The sequence below is a fragment of the Leptonychotes weddellii genome, chromosome 5 (assembly GCF_054177405.1).
Source record: "Leptonychotes weddellii isolate Sample4059 chromosome 5, ASM5417740v2, whole genome shotgun sequence".
In the NCBI taxonomy this organism is placed as follows: domain Eukaryota; kingdom Metazoa; phylum Chordata; class Mammalia; order Carnivora; family Phocidae; genus Leptonychotes; species Leptonychotes weddellii.
In genome coordinates, this window is record NC_138373.1 from 93,206,908 (window position 1) to 93,227,009 (window position 20,102).

Sequence of the window (20,102 nt, forward strand, 5' to 3'; positions counted from 1 at the left end):
TCCTTTATGCAGAGATGAGATAAGACTAGGTATTTTCTAAAATAAAATATAGAACTAACATTGGAGCACCTGGGTGCTCAGTCAGTTAACCATCTGACTCTTGATTTGGGCTCACGTCATGGTCTCAAGATTGTTGGATTGAGACCTGCGTTGGGCTCCATGCTCAGCATGGAGACTGCTTGAGATTCTTTCTCTCCCTCTTCCTTTGCCCCTCCCCCTGCTCACACACTCTATAAATAAATAAATAAATAAATAAATAAATAAAACCTTAAAAAAAAAAAGAACTGACATCACATGCATTTCTGGTGACTACTCTCTGCCATACAAAGGGCAAGGTTTGTAACTAAAGATTGTTTCTTAGCCATCTGTTCCCACTAGGTTTGGGCACACTATTACTTAGATAGGAAAGTATATATCCTTCATTTTCTCTGATTAGTTCAAAGTAAAATAAATAATGTTTGACAAGAAAGAAAATACTGACCTTATTCATTTTTATTTCTTTGGACTGATGAATGAAGGTAGTTAAAAAAAAATCAGTAGGTTATTAACTATACTGGTGGAAATATTTAAGATCAGTAAGGGAAATCATCACACTCCATGTCACTCACACATAAAATTTACAGAGCAAGTAGTTATCCTTTTAAAGATTTTAATACATACTTAAAAATGGACAATTTATTATTACATAATTATATAACATTGATACTATTAGATATGTGGGTGTATATATTTTTCTTTTCAATAAAATAGTTTCATGCTTATAAAAGTCACCCTAAATCAACTTGGACAAAGAGAACAAACATACAGTAGAAATAAACCAAGTAGTAAATAGGATATAAGTAAGGAAAAATATTATAAAGCAGTTACATTGTTGACACAAAAGAAAAAAAAATACACTTTTCTATTATTTGAAGGCAATTCACAATCATTTCCAGGAATTCTGTGAGAATTTAAGGCCATTTGTTTTAAAGAAATGCTTTAATTTAGACACAACGTCACAAAACTGTAATTCTTGTAAAAACTGTACATGCATAAACTCTTTACAAGTCATTGTGGACAGGCAGTTCAGTATGTAGGAGTAGGTTATCTCACAAATGTGTTGTGCACTAAGTCACGTGGTTGTGTATATTTCACTGGGAATTTCACAAAAAACTTCCAGCCTGTGCACCAGCATGGCAACATGGAAAGATGATAACAAGGAGACCAAATCAAGAGAGCCAGTATCCCTTTGAATTAAAATATCTAGACAAGGTATAATGGAATAAAAAGTTTAAAACCTCTGCTACATTGTTCACAGTTAAATATTCTGGGTTTTAGTCTTTCTAAATAGCATTATAATATAAAGATGCTGCTTTGTACACAAAGTATTTTCTGTGCATTTTACAGTTCACAATGTTTGACTTTTTATTATTTCTACTGAGAATTACAGAACATAAACTGGCTGCAGTCTAAATTTAGAATCCAAGCTCCATGAAAAATGCATGTTCGTACAGAATACACATCTGCTAAGCTTAAACTCCCATACTTGGCAAACAACGCGGAGGAACTCAATACTAAGCAGATGCGGCCTCATAAGACAATTCACTTACTGAGAAATATGAAGCATCTCTCCCTTCCCTTATTTGCAATTGTATTTGTCCAGACAGTCATTCAAAGAGATATTGCTCTTGTGATTATAGCTATTGCAATTTAGAAGACAAAGGATTCAATATTCAAAACTCTTATTCTTAAGAACAGTTATAAAAGTATTGAAATTTAAAAAGTAGTAACATGTAAACATTGATACAGAGAGACTGCTCTCCTATACACACAGCAGTCGAGGACAATATTTGAGTTAAAAACAGTTTGTGCTTTTTCCCAACAATACATTGGAAATTAGCTGTTTCTGTCCCCCCCGCCCCCCCCGCAAAAAAGAAAGTTTCAAAGACATCCATATTTTGCTTCAAGCATTTAAACAATTTTTCTGTTGCTCATGCAACAACCATATTTACAGTTTTGGTTTAGAAAGAGAATTAATTTTGGATCCAAGAAAGCATATTAACCAGTACTGCTGAAACCAAACTGAGAAAAGTATCTCATTCCCTGGTTCATGACAGAGCACCAGGAGCAAAGCGTTGACTCAGCAGTTCTAACTGATGTGTAGTTAACGGGAGCCGTTCGGAGCACAGTCAGATCTGAGTCTGTAACACATGTGTAGGTGGGGTGTAGGGCGGAGGCGCAGGGGATGGCTTGATTCCGCGGGCCCTCATGTAGGAGAGGAACTGCTCAGGGATCTCAGCGAGGACATCTTTGGCCAATCTAGCCATGCTCAGTATGTGGTTTCCGCTTCTGTCAATATAATCCCGGAACGGCACAAACTAAACAGAGGTGAAAGAAAGTTATTTCAGAGACTTCAGCATGCTGTTTAATAGACACAAAAAGCAACACATGTAAACATTTAGTTGAGAATCAGAGAAGCCTGGAGGAATGGTTAGATGGATAATCATTACTATGCATTTTCAAGAGATTTGATTCATTATGAACAGCTAGCTACTACAGTGACCAAACCTTTCTATGGTGTATGCTTTATCTAAAAAGGGATGTAATTATTTTCTGTTTTTTTCTCCCAATAACTCCTGTCTCCTGGTCCCGACAGGTCCATCATCTTGCTATAGGTGTTCAGTTTGAGTTCTATACCTCACCTGACTCCCAATAGGATAGAGCATTTACCTCATCAGGGCTTGGTTTCCTACCAATGGAGTTAATACATGCCGAAATCAGCTTTCAATGCAGAAACAGTATCCAGTGGAGAGTAAAAAAAGAAAGTGTGTATTGTTGAAGAAGCCTAAACACATATGAAGTATTTTTAATTATTAGTAAAACATCAGATCACATGTCCCAGATACTTGTTTTTTCAAATCTGTAATTTGGAATGGAAAAAAAAATAGTTCAGCGTAAGAGTTGGTATACTTCTTATTGAAATATCATCATTCTTGTTTTTATATCATATAAAAATAATTACTCTATCTTTATATAAGCAATTATGTGAGAGCCATTATCAGCTCAACATTAAATACTCTGGCAGTAAATTGCCTGATTCTATCTTCATTTACAATGGTTACTTAAGTTAATAAACATGTGCTGTTTGAGGGCATTAGTTCAATTTGCCTTCAGAGACATGATGATTCTTGAAGCAACCTGGAAATGTTTGGAACCATTAATGTTGTGAACCCAGTAATTTTAGGTCTTAGAGAAAAGGCACTGTGAAGACATTTGAGAATGATGAACAATTTCTAAGTGTAATATTTAACAGTTTGAGTTAAATCATTTTTTCTCCTCTAGAGAGAGAGAGCACACTCCCACCTCCTACTATACCATAACTGTGTTAAATGGACTCTGAGAAAGAAACTGAGGGTTCTAGAGGGGAGGGGGGTGGGGGGCTGGGTTTGCCTGGTGATGGGTATTAAGGAGGGCACGTATTGAATGGAGCACTGGGTGTTATATGCAAACAATGAATCATGGAACACTACATCAAAAACTAATGATGTATTGTATGGTAATTAACATAATAAAATAAAATTAAAAAATTATTTTGAAAAGTTTACTTTTGATTTAAGTAGCTACTCAAGATGTGCTTTCAGAAAAAACTATTATGAGGAAACAGGCTGTAAAATGGTCAGATTGCTACAGGTAAACCAAATTAAAATTTTAAGAAATCAAGTAGCAAGTGTAATACTTTTTATGCAGTGAACACAGTCTCTTTTAAGGAAGAGTAGAAAATTACTCCTTTCTTTTTAAAATAAGACATACTGTGGTCAGAAGCAACCTATATGACTATAATTTTACCCTGTCTTGCTAACCAGGAGGAAAACTCAGCCCAGCTTTTAGAAAAGTGTTGTAGAAAGGTGACCAAGTTTTCTCTTACACCTGAAGGTAGCTAAGCCAGGGTAAGAAAAACTAGTAGAGCGAATATAATCTTCAACTGAGAAGAGAGCTAAGGGGAGGTGAACTTGTGTGAAGTCAAATTATCTAACTTTGGACAAGACTTGACATTCTTAACAAAAAAAATCAAAGAGGTGTAAAAAAGTTAGGGTTTATTTTTTTTCTCTAAAACTATAATTAGAAAAGTGAGAAAACAGGAATGAATAAGATTGAGGATTAATGAGAAAAAGATATCTAATTGCTATAGCTTACTTCATTCTTTTAAAAGGCATAGCATTTTATTTTTTTTTATTTTATTATGTTATGTTAATCACCATACATTACATCATTAGTTTTTGATGTAGTGTTCCATGACTCATCGTTTGCGTATAACACCCAGTGCTCCGTTCAGTACGTGCCCTCTTTAATACCCATCACCAGGCTAACCCATCCCCCCACCCCCCTCCCCTCTAGAACCCTCAGTTTGTTTCTCAAGAGTCCATAGTCTCTCATGGTTCCTCTCCCCCTCTGATTTCCCCCCCTTCATTTTTCCCTTCCAGGCATAGCATTTTAAAAATAAACACTGGGTATGCTTAGTATCCAGTAATTATCCCTTAAACTTTATTTTTAAGAGTTCAGTTTTTCAGAAATCTGTAGCTAATACATCCATTTGAGGGAAAGGATGGCACCTCTGGCAAGTAGTTGATCTCACCCATTGTATGTTTACCCCAACTTTGGTCTTATATTTTTCTTTGCCTCTTTACCTTTACTTCTACACCATGGACGTTAAACTCAATTCTCTTTTTACCCCCTATTCTCCCCAACCCTGGAATTAGACTGTCCAGGTTCAAAGGCTGGACAATCTTAGACAAATGATTTTCTACTCTTTGTTTCCGTCTCCCCTTCTGAAAATGAGGATGATAATAATACCTGCTTTATTAGGTTGCTATATTAAGTAGGTTAACATGTAAAGTACTTAAAATAGTGATCAACTCATAATATCTATTATACATGGTAGTTGTTGTAATCATCACTACTATTACTATTCATCAACTTATATGTGTATATTAAATATAAATATAAAACTATATTCTTAATAGTTTTCTATTTACATTCACATCAAACATTAAATACAAGGAATATCCTTCTCCATTTAGCTTTATCAGATTTAAGTACAATATCTGTGTTGTCTTCTAAGTAATTCCTGGCCTTTTTGTTATTTTAAAACACCCACTGCTTCATCTTTCCAGCAAATGCTAGGAGATGTGCTAATTTTTTTTACTGAAGTAAATTAAAATTCATCTTTAAGAATGTTGTGATGCTCTGGGATGTCAAAACTTAGATTCACAACCACCCTTCTCATAATACATGCAGATCTACTCATATTTAAAAGATGTTCATAAATAATGGGTAAGAAAGAAATCTTAGTTTTCAGCCGAAGAGGAAAGTATGTATCACATTTAACTTAGGCTTGTTCAGTGGGGCCATGGATTCTGCCTGCCCCCTTGAATATTGGGGACCTTGCCCCCAGGGTGAGAATCACTGCCATAGAGAGTTCCTGTTATCAACAGCAGTACACTTCATCCCACCTGTGTGCTGGGAGTAGACAAAAAATGTTGAGAACTTTCTACTCACTAACCAAAATTATCTAAACCGTTCCCACAGGGACATTCAGCTCTTCAGTCACGTCACAAGGTACTCTCCTAAGCGAGAGATGAAAATGACAAGTGACTCTTCATTTCCTTTACCTCTTCTTCATGTCAAATCTTACAGTTGTCAGGACAAAATATGCCCTCTGTAACACTATTGCTCATATCCTTCTACAATCAGTTTCCCACTCATCTTCTCAGGCCACTCTGATTATTGCCTTTTTTTTACCATTCATTTCTGATCACCATACCTAGGGACCTCCTGTTCAAAATAATGCTCACACATTTGTGGATGAGTGTTGTTCATTGACTATCCCCACAAATTAACTTGGACCCTTAAAATGTTCAGTCTAGGGGGATAAATCAGTTTTAACTTTGCACGAATTTATCACATTCATCTGGAGAATACCAATAAATGCATTCTGTTCTGTAGAAATATACTATATCCTTGATACTCTACAGATTTTTTTTTTCCAGCATCCATCCTGTACAAGGAAAATGTTCCACATGACTGTTCTAACGGTTGGCTTTACCTATTTGTGAAAACAAGTTTTGAATCAGTTTGGGCAAATGGACTTTTAGTTGCTATTCTGCTCAATTTTACTTCATTGTTCCTACTGTGCAGAGCTCCATTAGTGATTTTCAAGTCTAAACCTTCAAGGTTATTATTCTCCTTTTAATGGAAAATATGATTTGAATATAATTTTTAAGGAAATGATAGGCCAACCAACACCTGCATGCAGCCAGAAGAAATGACATTACATTATACACAATGGCCAATTCATAGCATAAACAAATAGGAAGCCTTTACATATATTGATTTAAGAAAATAACTCTTTTAAATTTTAGAATAACAACCATAGGATCTCATCTTGCTTACTATTTGTACTATAGTCATGAGATTCAATCTTGAGGCAATGAATATAATCACACATAAGTCTGACTACAGTGTCCCATGTCAAGGTACAGCTACTATGAAATACTGACATAAAAATGAATTTGCACTGGACTATGCCAAGAGACCATCTAAAAATAATAACTAATATTGGCACTAATGCATTTATCGAGCAACTGGTAGGTAACAGGCCTTCTGCTAAAAGATTTATACAGTATCTCATTAAATTTTTATAAGCATGTTACCCATATTTTGAATTTACAGAAGAGGAAACTGAAACTTGGAGAGTTCAATTAACTTAGATCAGATGCTTATCAGTATCTATCATTATTTGAACCTAAATTGATCTAACCCTGAGACATGAACCACTACAGTAATATGAAAGGGGAAATAGATCCTAATAATCTTCACTAGACTATTGGCTTTTATGAGAGTAGGTGTGTTATAACAGAAAGAACACAGGTTTGGGAATCAGAACTCTGTTGGAAATTTGGATCTACCAATTTATGACTTAAACGATTTTGCACAAGTTGCTACCTGGGCCCCAGTTTCCTTATGCATAAGTTACTAAAAAGCAAAAAGTGACCAGTATTTTTAGGAAGATATAAAGTGGTATGTGAATAAACTCAAAGATGGGAAATTAGTTCAGGTGTGCAGAGAGGGCTTTGTGCAAGGCTATATATAATGAGAACTTTCAAAATGTAGGATTTTAATCAGCACAGAAGAGTATTCAGGTGAAATAATAAGAGGAAATAAAAACAAGAACAATGGAAATGTGTGATGCAAAGATAGTTGGTAGTCCTACCTGTCTAGACAAAGTGTGTGTGTGTGTGTGTGTTCAGCTAAAGAGGAAGACTGGGGTAAAGTCATGGAGACTCATATATATGCTATGTTTAGGTTTTAGAATCAAAGTTATACATAATTTTGTTAAGAATTTTAGAATCATGGGCGCCTGGGTGGCTCAGTTGGTTAAGCCACTGCCTTCGGCTCAGGTCATGATCCTGGAGTCCCGGGATCTAGTCCCGCATCGGGCTCCCTGCTCGGCGGGGAGTCTGCTTCTCCCTCTGACCCTCCCCTCTCTCATGTGCTTTCTCTCTCTCATTCTCTCTCTCTCAAATAAATAAATAAAATCTTTAAAAAAAAAAAAGAATTTTAGAATCAGACATTTTAAGGTTAAATCTTCACTCTACTTCTTATTAGCTACATGACTATGGACACTAAGAATTAAACCTCATTTCCTTCTTTCTTTTTTTTGTAAAATGTAGTAATCAAAGTACCTACATAAGGTCAATTAAGGATTGAGTGAAGTGATACTAGAGCTCTTAGCCTGCCTAGCATACAAAAGGAGTTAATAAATGACTCAATATTATTATTATATGAAGAAGTTGGAAGCCACTTAAGGTTTGACACAATAATGAGAACTCCATCCACTACCCTCAACTTTCTGCTAAATCTAAGCTACCTTTGGCTTTTGTTATTATTTGCGGCCTTAGGCTTTTGTTTGCCCACTTAAAAAATTTGGATTCCATTTGCAGTGCATTAACCTGATTTGCTTCAACATATAAGAAATTGGAAGTAATGAAAAGGTAAGAGAGCTTAAATGGACCCTATTTTCTGATAATATTTTAACCAGCAGTATTTACAGCATCAACTGTGATGGCTTAGATATTTTCTGATGATGGAGATTGACAGTTTTATCCTTGGTGTGCTCTTGTGACCCCATTATTCTAAATATTCAAGAATATTTCTATTCTTGAAAATAACTCATTTAAAAAACATTTTACTGGATGGTGAAACCTGGAAAACTGTGATGGTAGGATATTTTTATTTTTTATTTCTTTTAGAGGGGGGAGAGGCAGAGGGAGAGAGAGCATCCTAAGCAAGCTCCACACCCAGTGCAGAGCCCAAAGCGGGGCTTGGTCTCACAACCCTGAGACCATGACCTGAGCTGAAATCAAGAGTCAGATGCTTAACCAACTGAAGCCACCCAGGCACCCATCTGTGATGGCGGAATGTTTTTAAAACCTTACTTGAGGTGAGAGAGAATGCTAATTCTTCTTCAAAACAATGTGATATGTAAATGGTTACCTTGCTTACTATTGTTAAAAGACCAATCAACATTTAGGAACTTCTCCATGAAATCAGAAAAGGGTCGATCAAATCCCCTTAAGTAAATGTAGGCATGTAAGTCAAGATGTCACAGTCATTCAGGAGGCTACTAATTTTCTGGAGACATTTTAATTTCTTATTCGGTGTCTGTAAGATCCAACAACTCTTCAGTTCAACTTTATGTGGTAGAATCCCTTGAGTATTTAGTTATATCCCCAGGTGTCTTCAGGATCTTTGGGGATCCCAGTGTTACTGTAAGGTGGGAGACTGGTCTCAAGGACTCTGACTTTCAAGGAGAAGAAACATGATTATATGAATATATACCTTATACTGATACGTAATATTTTCATGTTTACTTCCTCTGAGACTCACAACATCATGAAAAGAGAAGATGAAAGAATTTAAAGTCTAGAGATAATGAAATGAAGGCTCAGAGAGATTTACTAACTTGTTCAAGATCAGAGTGGCAATATTATAATTTCATAGATCTGGATCCAATCTCAATATTCTGCCCAATGTAGTACATCTGTTGAGAGACTAACTACTTTCAAAATCAAGGACATTTTTATTTTATAAATGCTAATAGGCATGACTGTTGCTTGTCACTAACATAACAGATCATTCCTCTTAAAGGAAACCTTAACCATGTGGGCAATCTTAACTACCCTTTACAGAAGAAATAGTAACACGTTTCCCTTAAGCATCATCATGATTCCATGAGATATGAGCATGCCTTTACTGATTTTGTAAAAATGCATTACAATAGCAACATAACACATTCCCAAGAACTTCATACTTCCCTTCAGTAATTTGATTTTTTGGAAACTGTGAATCAGACATTATGAAGAGCTTTTAGATAAAGTGTAATTACTTAGACCTATAATTATGCTAATAAGGTTAAGGTGAATAATCATGTGTCTAATTATGAAAACAAAACACCATGGGATACTTAAATAAATGACCACATCATCCTGTTCCTTTTCTTAGCCGCTTTTAACCTAATCATTCATGTGTGTGCTTTTTACTCTACCAAGAATGTTAGGTTAAGAAGTTTAAGTCATATTTAATTATCTTTTTAAAAAAGCCGTTATACAGATGTTTCTATTTTAAAATTTATTTTTGCTGCCTGATAAAGAACAATGCTTTTTAAAATCTTTATCAATATTAATCTTTATACTAACAAATTTACAGATTATTTTATATTTCTCCCTCAAAGTATTTTAATCAATTTTTGTTGTCTTTTACTGAGTTCTATTTCAGAAATGTATTTTATCTACATGATCTTTCTTAATCTTTACAACAATACCAGAACACTGAAATTTAGAAAGCTCATTCAAGTTATCACGGTGAATAATTTGGGATTTGAATTAAATTCTGCAGGATTCCGAATTCTGTGGGATTCTCTTAATGACTGTTCTTTGGGTGAATGTATAGGTTGTTATTAAGGCAATAATACTGAAGTCCATTGTTTGCTCCTTCAAAACTTTCATAACGTGTGCTGAGACCTTTGCTTTCCATTTTAAAAAGGTACACCTCACAGCTGCTTTTCCCTTGTAAAACCTAAAGATATGGAAACTCTAATAAGTAGCCATTAGGTTGAATTAACTACTTGCTTTCAATGATAAATTTGAACTATATTGATTGGCTGCCTCCCTTCTATTCACTCCCAGAATAGTAGGCTTTAGTTATGTATTTTTCTTGATTTTAACAAGTGTAAATCATATATACAACATAAATTATTATGTGATATTTTATATTATATATATTATTATATGATTATATATCATATATCATCTCTATATAACTACATATAAAGTATATATATAATTTATATTTTTATATAAATTTCTATATTTATATATAATTTTAAGATCTACTTCTCCACTTTTCTAACCATAATCTAGGGAGAAATATAAAAATATCTAGTTTTGGTTTGTTACCACTAAATTTATTTACACTGAAATATAATCAGGTGTCTTAAAATACATTTAGTCTTTGTTGAGGACTAAACAATGAATAGATAAGCATCATTAAAAAGTCTCTCATGTTTCTAGCTTCTAATTTTACCAAAGATCTCAATGATACTTTCTGGTAATATTAAAGTAGGAAAAGACATTTATTAACATTTCTATTTTATATATAGTGAAACTGAAATACAAGAGAGTCACTGGGTACTTATTCTAGGGCCTACTTGCCATGCATCTCATAGAGAATCAACCGACTAAATTAAGCAGAACCTGAAAGTCCTGCTTTCAGTGTAATTTGTTTATTTACAAATCAGAGCTGACAGGTTCCTCACAATGAACTAAATAATTAATTTCCATTAAATTTCTTACCTGTACAATATCCCTTTCCGCATATTTTCCCCTGGAGGAAACTCTTACATCATCTCCATCCAATTCAACCATCGCTTGAAAATAAAATAAGACCATTTATCCAGTGCATTTCCACCATGTACTTAAACAATGTAGGCGATAGGAAATCAAGATGTCTGAAGTGGCAATGCATCCTGTGTCAAGGCAGGAAGCTTGTTGATCCTTTCATCTCCTCAGTCATTCTGCCATGAAACTTAAATTTTACAACTGAAGAAAGCTAGCCAAGACCCCATGTGACCCTTTGCAGGATGGATGAGCCAGTGTAGTATGGGTATAGCTCCCCATCCTAGAGGTTCTCAATTCTGGGTCATATGCTTACATGACTGATCGGGCAAGTGATGCTAATCCATTAAACTCTTGTCTTCTCATTTAAGAAACTTGGCTCTAATCACAGAATTTCCAAACAATTTGAACTTTATTCTCACTGAAACTACAACAAAGCTATGTATCCATATTGCCCAACTTCTACTTTATTAATGGATTTTAAGACAAAGAGGGATTTGCTCTGCCCTACATTGATTGGATAAAGTATGGCTTTCTGAAGCGTGATTTTTTTTTTTTTGTGGTTTAAGAAATAATTTCAACATTAGATAGATCAGCTGGTATTTGTGAATGCTGTGATATAAATGGACAGCTGGTAATAAAGTAATGTTATGCTGCAATTAAGAACATTTCCAGAGTTTATTAAGTTTTCAGTGAGAATTCTCTAAATAATTAATTATATGAGGAATGCTAATTTGTGTTTAAAGTATAATTCTATTACTTATAATTCATTTTGTATGCACATGACATTCACCAGACTCCAGAGGGCCACTTGCAATTATAATGTTTGCCTCTTCACCCTCCAAAAACTACTGCTCAGTCAGAATACAATCCTCACCTTTTCATTATTTTCTTCAGTGCTTAGATAATGCATCTGGGTTAAAAACATTGTTTTAAATTTTACTTTTCTACACATGTTCATGAGCCAATGTCTGGGCTGAAACAAGTGGTCATAAATGATAGAGCCACCACTCCATAATTTGCTTAGACATACAATATATGTCATAATTTAATAAATGTGTATATTATCAATAATAAGGAAATTAACTTATTTAAAATACAAAAGATCTACAAATGAGCAAAGGGAAAAAGAGAGAGAGAGAGAGACAAAGCAAGAAACAGACTGTTAATTAAGAGAACAATCTGATGGTTACCAGAAGAGAGGTGGGTGGAGGGGAAGGGGGAACTAGGTGATGGGGATTAAGGAGTGCACCTGTCGAGATGAGCGCCAGGTGTAATATGGAAGTGTTGAATCACTATATTATACACCTGAAACTAGTGTTACACTGTATCTAAACTAACTGGAATTAAGAAGAAGAAGAGGATGAAGAGGAAGAAGAGGAAGAGGAGGAACAAGAAGAAGGAGGAGGAAGAGAAGGAGAAGAAGAAAATTACAAAAGAGCTATTTTTCTTCCATACTTAGTAGGAATGTAAATAGGAGAAGTCATTATGCTCAAATACTTTCAATAGTTAATTCCTTCCTTTGGTTTAGTTTTGCTTTCAAAATTTTCATACGACTTTGAGACATAAATGTACTGTGACAGCGAAAAGCCAGCAATTGCAGGAAGTTCTCCTTTACTCTCTAACAGAACACAAGAATTTGATGATAATCTGGATCTCACCTTCCACAATCCCCTGCAATTTCCATCGGTCTTTGTGAATGTTTCATTCCAATTAAGGAAAATGACAGTTACTCAGGCAATAATGTATTAGAATGTGATCCTATAAAATATTGCCCACTTTTCAGCATGTCCTTGGGGTTAAAAAGCTGCAGGGAGCAAGAATCTGAGGCTATGCTTTTGAGAGCAAGGAGAAAAGACACAATGTGGAAATGGTGGAAGGGTCCTGTTGACCCTTCGGGTTTTCATCTGCTCCACAAGGAGCCTGAGACTGTAAGTCCCAGTTCTCCACAAGTACTTCTCCTTGGAAAAAAAAACATTTATAAGAGAGAGAATTGCACTTCTTTTTAGCTGTGGGAGACATAATGAGATTAGAACTCTTTCTATTTCTCCCCTTCTACTAACTCAGATCAAAGCAGGTAGCCCGATGCTGCTTTAATTTGACTTTTTGCCTTTTAAGGATAAAGAAATCCTGCCTTGAGAAACCTTTCCTCTCAATGAAAGTGCTTTATAGAGGAGTGAAAAATCACTGGGGGAAAATTACACAGAGAGTTTTAAATTGTTCTTATTAAAATACAGAAACGAGACATTTGAATACACATTAATATAATAGTTTATTCCAAATTCCTCTACCTTCAAAGAACAGATGACAAGTCTGCCTTTCTTGCCCATGCAAACAATCTTTCTTGTTGAAAGTTTATAGATGTTGGATTTAGGTGGTTAACTGATAAAATGTCCAAGTTTTATCTCAGTCTTTCCTTATGTCGGTTTCTATGTGTGATATATAAACTTACTCTACAGTAGATTTGGAAGTGCCAACAGAAAGGCTCTTCTTGACAGGACAGCACAAGCTGAATGTAAGTCACAGATTTTCTATAAGAAACATGAGTATTCTGTCCTTTTCTTATTAGCCATGGAGAGTAGAGAGGTATTTTGAGAGAAGAGAAAGAAAAATACTTTAAAGAAGCATCTGTGTTTCCTAGTGGAACATCTACTTGTCTAGTACTGTTCTGGAAGAGTTTCCATCCTATTAAAACTTTTATCATGGTGAAAGCTGAAGGCAGGTGTCGCAGGACCCTAATTCCCTGTCCCCATGTTTGCCAGAGGAAAGTGTCACCCTAATTCCTAGGAAGGAATTCTACTGGGAAGGCAACTTCCCTCTTTGTCTACAATCTTCACTCTCTTTTCCACGCGGAAAGATGACTGACTGATTCATGGGATTACTAAAATGAGAAGAAGGGACTGACTTTGAAATCCCTCTCACTAGGAGCAGCCTATCCTCAGTTTGAATGTAATTTCTCCCTGTGCCGTGATTAATAGGCCAGGCTCTGCCCTTGTAGAGAGGACGCCTGGCGATAAGACTGAAGTCACTTAACCTTGGTGGAAAAAGAGTGACAAGTCTGATTCTGTGCAGAGGTTAACCCAAATTCTCAAATGCTGTATTGTTAGTAATAAAAAGTTTATATTGTGGTCTCTGAGTGAATCCTACATATTTTTTTTTTTTCAGTTTGGGAAGTCAGAGAGGAAAATGATGAATTATCATATCTTAAAACCCTAATAAATAATTCACTGGGAACCAAAGAAATGAAGAAAATAAATAGCTGTGGCAGTTGGATGAGGGTAGTGCCTGCTGCTTTGAATAGAAATATATGAGCAGAAATAGACACCAGGATGGGTCAGTGGCTCTGTGTTCACACATGATGTGTGCAGGCTCTTGAGGAACGAGTGACTGAGGTTAGGTCATACACCTAACCACAGACTTCCAGGATTCGGGGAGACCTGACCTGGGATCTACCCAATGAAAGGTGCGTCCTTGAGGCAAAAGCAAATTAATAACCGAAGGAGAAGGCATGAGTTAGTTTACCCTAGCCATCAGTGAAGTTCATGAATCACAGTCTATCACTGATTAATGCAGATGATCAAGTGCACAAAGCATTAACAAGAAAGATCTCTTAGCTTTCCTGACTCCAGAGAGGATGTCTCAAATTCATGCCTGAAGTACAATGCAAACAGATGTGAATATTCAGAGGCCGAAAAAATACTAGCAGAAGCAGCAGCAGAGGTAAATGACTTTTGCTTTAGACACTGGAAGATTCTAATGATGCAAAGCATGACCAACCAAGCATGGAACTGAAGGAGAGAATTTCGAGGGTCAGCAATATAACAACTTTGCGTGTGGTGCTTTCTCTGAGATTGGCAGATCTATACTATCCTTACGGAAGAGGCTCTGGTGGTTCAATGAGAATCATCCCAGTGATGATCGTAATATAATTAACCATGTACATGCCTAAATTAACCTGTAATGTACCAGCGGTTGTTCCAAATATTCTAAAATTATTCTCATTTCCAAAGTCCCAAGCTAAATAAACTGTCATTGTTAATGTCAAAACACCTGAAGCAGGTGAATGCTAGGTGATCATGCAGTCGCCACAGAGTTCTCCTGAAAGGAATTCACCAGATGACTAGGAACAGATTATCCTTAAAGAATTTACCCAGATCACTAGTTATACAACCACCTGTCACTTAACTGGCATTTGAACAAGGCCTAAGCCCAAACTCAGAACTACCCAGTCACTCAATTTAGCATAATTTTATAAAATGTCATTAAATCTCAGATGGTCAGTTCCATTTTCATTTTACTTTGCTCTTTCATATGACGGAACTTATATATTTATAAAGCTAGTATCTATCAACTAGCCAGTGTCTGAAAACCCATTAAAGTAGCATATTATGCTTGTGCTAACATCTCTCTTCACAACCTAATGGTTTATTAATTTAGGGTTTAACCTCAAAGGTTTTTAGTGAACCCAGAGTGTATTTTGCCTTGGGAACAACAACTCAATTTATCACTCTGCCAGTCATAAAAAATATTATTTTGAGATGCAAACCATCTCTAATGAAATAGAAAGCTACATGTTGAATTAATCTATACCAGAGAGATAATGCCCTATCAGAAGACAATCTTTTCATTTGCTCAACTTAATAGACTTCATCATGAGAAATCTGTATTTATGTCTATATGTACATGGACATTATATGCAGATCCACATTCATATTCACATTCTTATATACAAGAAAGAGTGATAGGAATCTTAGAGCATAATGAATCAGAGTAAATAAACCCCCAAGGAATACTACGGAACTTTTATTACTCACCATCAAATTCTGCTGGTCCAACACCTACTATAATTATCGACATTGGAAGTTTTGAAGCCTTCAAAGAGAATACACAAGTAGTTCACAATTAAGAGACTGAGTTCTTAAGAAAAGAATTGAGGTTTAAGAAGAAAATAATATACTGCTTTGATATTTTTTCAAGATGTTCACTAAAATAGGTTTGAACATATTTAAAATTAACATGGAATAATATGTTCGATTCTACTCATTCTTTTTGAACTCTGTACACATGCTTATTCAGTGGGACGTTCTTCAGGAATGACTGGCCTTGGACAATATAAAAAATAAAAAAGTATTGCTCATCTGCTTTCACTTGCTATTCTCAGCCAACATCTCCCTAAGCTGACTTTGGGTATCTTTGGTCACTTTATTCACGTTCTTGCTCCTCTCAAAAATCTTTCAGTTGCTAAATGGGGAAAAAAGGTACTATAGTTGTCAAACAGTAGTACCCTCCTCTATCTCATTTACACCCAATGGTTGGAAAAGCGATTTTCGCAGTAAATGAGTGAATACAAATAATAATTACAGAAAGTTATTAGAATAATTAATTTATGTATTAAATATCCATGAGATTGTGAGGGATACTGAATATTTGATGTAAAAGCATGTTTTCCCATCATAGGTATCACTTACACTATGTAATCATTTTAAATAATTTAATGTTCAGAATGTGAGATCTGGCAACAGAGAGATGGAAAGCTGACATGACCACATCTGCAGCTATGAAGTTCATCAAATTATGAATCATTATTCCTCAGTACATCATGTCCTGTTAGTTTAAGCCTAAATTATTAAGTTCCTATTTTCAAGTGCACACTAATGCCACTGACCAGAACATAAAGAAAATCAAGATGAATTCAACCCGTGTGTCTAGTTAAAAAATAACAAATAAATGTGTAAGCCTTTAGCTCTACTGCTTTTTATGTATGGTTTTTCTAAGTATATGTCTATAATTTTTTCCCCACATGTACCTTTTTTCCCTCCACCAAATAGCTAAGTATATTTTCCCTGTTATGAGATATGATAAGCAATTCATTCATGCAACCCATTTTTACTAAATGCCAACTTTATGCCAAACATTGCTAAACTTGGAATAGCAAGATAAGATATAATTCTATAGATTACAGTCTAGTAAACATAGATTTTATAGATTATAGTCTTATAAAGAAGACAATCAAATAATCATAAAAATAAATAACTAGGAATTATGACAAAAAGAATAGTTTGTGAATCAAGTCCAGTCTCTTCCAGTTCTATAGAAATAAGAATGTCAGTACAGTTCTCTTGTAACTGAAATGTGAATATTAAGAAATACTCTGTACAAATTGTAAGATTGTGTACAAGGACATCCAACTAGTAGTGGTAAATTCACTCATGCACATGAAGGTGATGCTATCATCTTATTTATTTTTATTTTTTGGGGGGAAATAATTTTGTTACACCTCAGTTATCGACATCTCTCAGGTTAGTCCTTAAGGATTGATGGTACATTTGCATTTGAGTTGTCTGGATAAGGTTAAGAATGCAATCAGCGGCAAAGGCATGGGCATTTTGTTTCACTATTAAGTCAACTAAAGTAAACTCTGCTTATTCAACCTAAATAGCACCATGCTGTCACTTAGCCAGCCCAAAACTGAATGACCCCTACTCACATTGACTATGGACTCCTTGGTTTGAGCCATATCCGAGATAACACCATCTGTCACAATCAGGAGCACAAAATACTGGGAACCGTCTTTTACAGAAGAGGCATATCTAAAGCGATGAAAAGATAAAGAATACCACAGAAAATAAAACAGTTCCTCTGTATGTGATGGTTGCTAAATATAATTTCAACTGTCAACAAACCTTTAATCTCAAGAAAATATTTAAGCATATGTTAGGAGTCTATATTATGCAAGCTCTCAAATAATATATTTTTCTGAAATAGCACACTAGAATAACAGCAACCTTGCCACATGCCAGCACACAGACATGCCTACCTGCCTTAGAAATTCATTCACTAATACTAGGTGAGCTGGATGCAGATATGTTTAACCCAAAAGAATGGATATAGCTTGCTGAAAGAGATATCCTGGCTAAGCAACATTATGTGTATGATCTTCAGTAAATTACTTAAGCTAACTAAACTTTATTTCCTTGCCTTCAAGATCAAGATCACATGCCTCTGTATTGTTAATAAAGAAATTGCATGCATGCTACTCAATCTATAATACAGTTTTAAGAGTGGCAGGAATAATCATAAGTATTTTTTGTTTTAAATAGACATAGGTGATGGTTGCACAACATTGTGAATGTGCTGAATGTCACTGAACTAACCTTCAACATGGTTACTTTTTTGTTATGTGAATTTCACCTGAATAAAAAAAAATGCAATAGAAGATCCATAGTTCAAGTTCTTAATATTTGTTAAATTGATGAAAGATGGGAAAAAGGATACCAAACAAAGACAAAAATTAGGTATATAATAAGAACATAACCTAGTACTTGAAGTTTATCAGAGTTCTCACTAAATAATAGTAATTTACAGGAGAATTTTATGAATGTTATATTCTATTATATCTCTTTTTTTCTATTGTGTTCTACATTCTGGGTATCTAGATTATATTCTCAACAATAATAACTTCTATGACTTTTCATATATAATTAGCATGCAGGTCATATCTAGTAATAAGCAAGCATAATGGTACTCTTAGGAGATAGTATACAAGAAGACTTTGGTCTACTTCTGTAAAATCACTGAGTATTTATGTATCATAGAATCATAGAAAAATAGCATCACAGAAAAACTGGGTTCAAGAACATGTCCATTGATTACCAATAAAACTCCTTCATAACCTGAAGTACTTGGGGGATCAAGTTAACAGATCAGGGACAGACCAAGAGCATAGTATGTCAAGGCAAAACTTATTTCTTAGAGAGCAGAATTAACCACATGGACAAGAAAAATATGTACAACTTTGTCATACTAGAGAAACTAATAATTGCTCATGTAGCTAACAAAATGATAATTGTATAGACTGATCAAGAGAATACAGTTTAAGTGCCATGTTCACACCCTATAAAGACTGCATTGAACTGGTTCCACAAAGTACAGCCAAAAATACTCTCACAATATTCAACAACTTCAACATCAAGGAATTTATAAGTTTGATGGTAACACAATCAATGAAAAACAATCCCAACCAGATCTGAGACTATTCTTCTATCTTATGATTAACTTTTTTTCTTAATAAAAGAACTCAGATAATCTCCCTCAGGTATTCATTTTTAATTTTAAGTACCCATTATTTTTTAAAAAGCATTTCTTACTATGCTTCAGAAATAAAGGGTTTTATATTTCATGTGATTAATGGGAAGCTATAAATAGTAGTGAGAAAAGCTTCTATGAGTTCAAGAGTGTGGCTTTTCTGCTTTTCTTACCAAATGATGCTCTTAAAATGGCAAATTTTTACCAGATTTAAAAACAATACAGGAAGTTAAACATTATTCATTTTTATAAATATCATTCAAGTGGCTAAACTGTCTGATTTTTGGGGGGTGGGGTATTTACTTTTATTTCTTTTTCAACACTTCTGATCATCCATAAAGAAAGTCTCAGTTGTTAGTATATTATTCCCAGCTTTATTGAGGTATAATTGATACACATAAAAACTATATAATTAAGGTATACACTTTGATGAGTTCGGACGTATGTATAAATTCATGTTACCATTAAAACAAGGTAATAAATATACCACTTTCAAATCTTGTGTCCCTTTGTATGTGTGCACATGGGAAAAATACAATTAACATGAAATCTACCCTCTTAACAAATTTTTAAGTGTACAATATTTTATTGTTACCCATGGGCATATCTTGGTTGTTGTGAATAATGCTGCAGACATATCTTTGAGATCCTGATTTCTATTTTTTTTTGGATGAATACTCAGAAGTGGGATTTCTGGTAGCTCTGTATTTATTTTTTGAGGAATCTCTATGCTGTTTTTCATGGTGGCTGCACCAATTTAAAATTCCCACCAACCATGCACAAGGGTTCCAATTTCTTCACACCCTTGCCAACACTTATCTTTTTGACTTTTTGGTAATAGCCATGCTAACAAGTGTGAAGTGAAAATGATAGTTCATTGTGGTTTTGATTTGCATTTCCCTGATGATTAGCAATGTTGAGCATTTTGTATATACCTGTTGGCCATTTGTATGCCTTCACTGAACAAATGTCTGTGCCACTCCTTTGCCCATTTTAAAAATCAGATTAGTTGTATTTTTGCTATTGAGTTGTAGGAGTTCCCTATATATTTTGGAAATTAACCCCTTATCAAATATATAGTTTGCA

General features: G+C 34.8%; 1 protein-coding gene across 2 annotated transcripts in view; it reads right to left on the reverse strand.

Moving 5' to 3' along the window:
* Positions 1-632: 632 nt before the first annotated feature.
* Positions 633-20,102, reverse strand: part of CPNE8 (copine 8) — a 135,692-nt gene continuing 116,222 nt past the window's right edge. The window contains exons 12-16 of one of the 2 annotated variants that reach the window (XM_081821478.1): positions 17,419-17,521; positions 15,746-15,803; positions 10,890-10,963; positions 2,710-2,824; positions 2,227-2,357 (exon numbers count right to left, since the gene is read on the reverse strand). In XM_081821478.1, the coding sequence (XP_081677604.1) occupies positions 2,741-2,824; positions 10,890-10,963; positions 15,746-15,803; positions 17,419-17,521 (319 nt within the window). In that variant the 3' untranslated portion in view covers positions 2,227-2,357; positions 2,710-2,740. Of the gene's footprint in view, positions 2,358-2,709; positions 2,825-10,889; positions 10,964-15,745; positions 15,804-17,418; positions 17,522-20,102 lie in introns of both variants that reach the window. The other variant, XM_081821477.1, reaches the window with a different exon arrangement.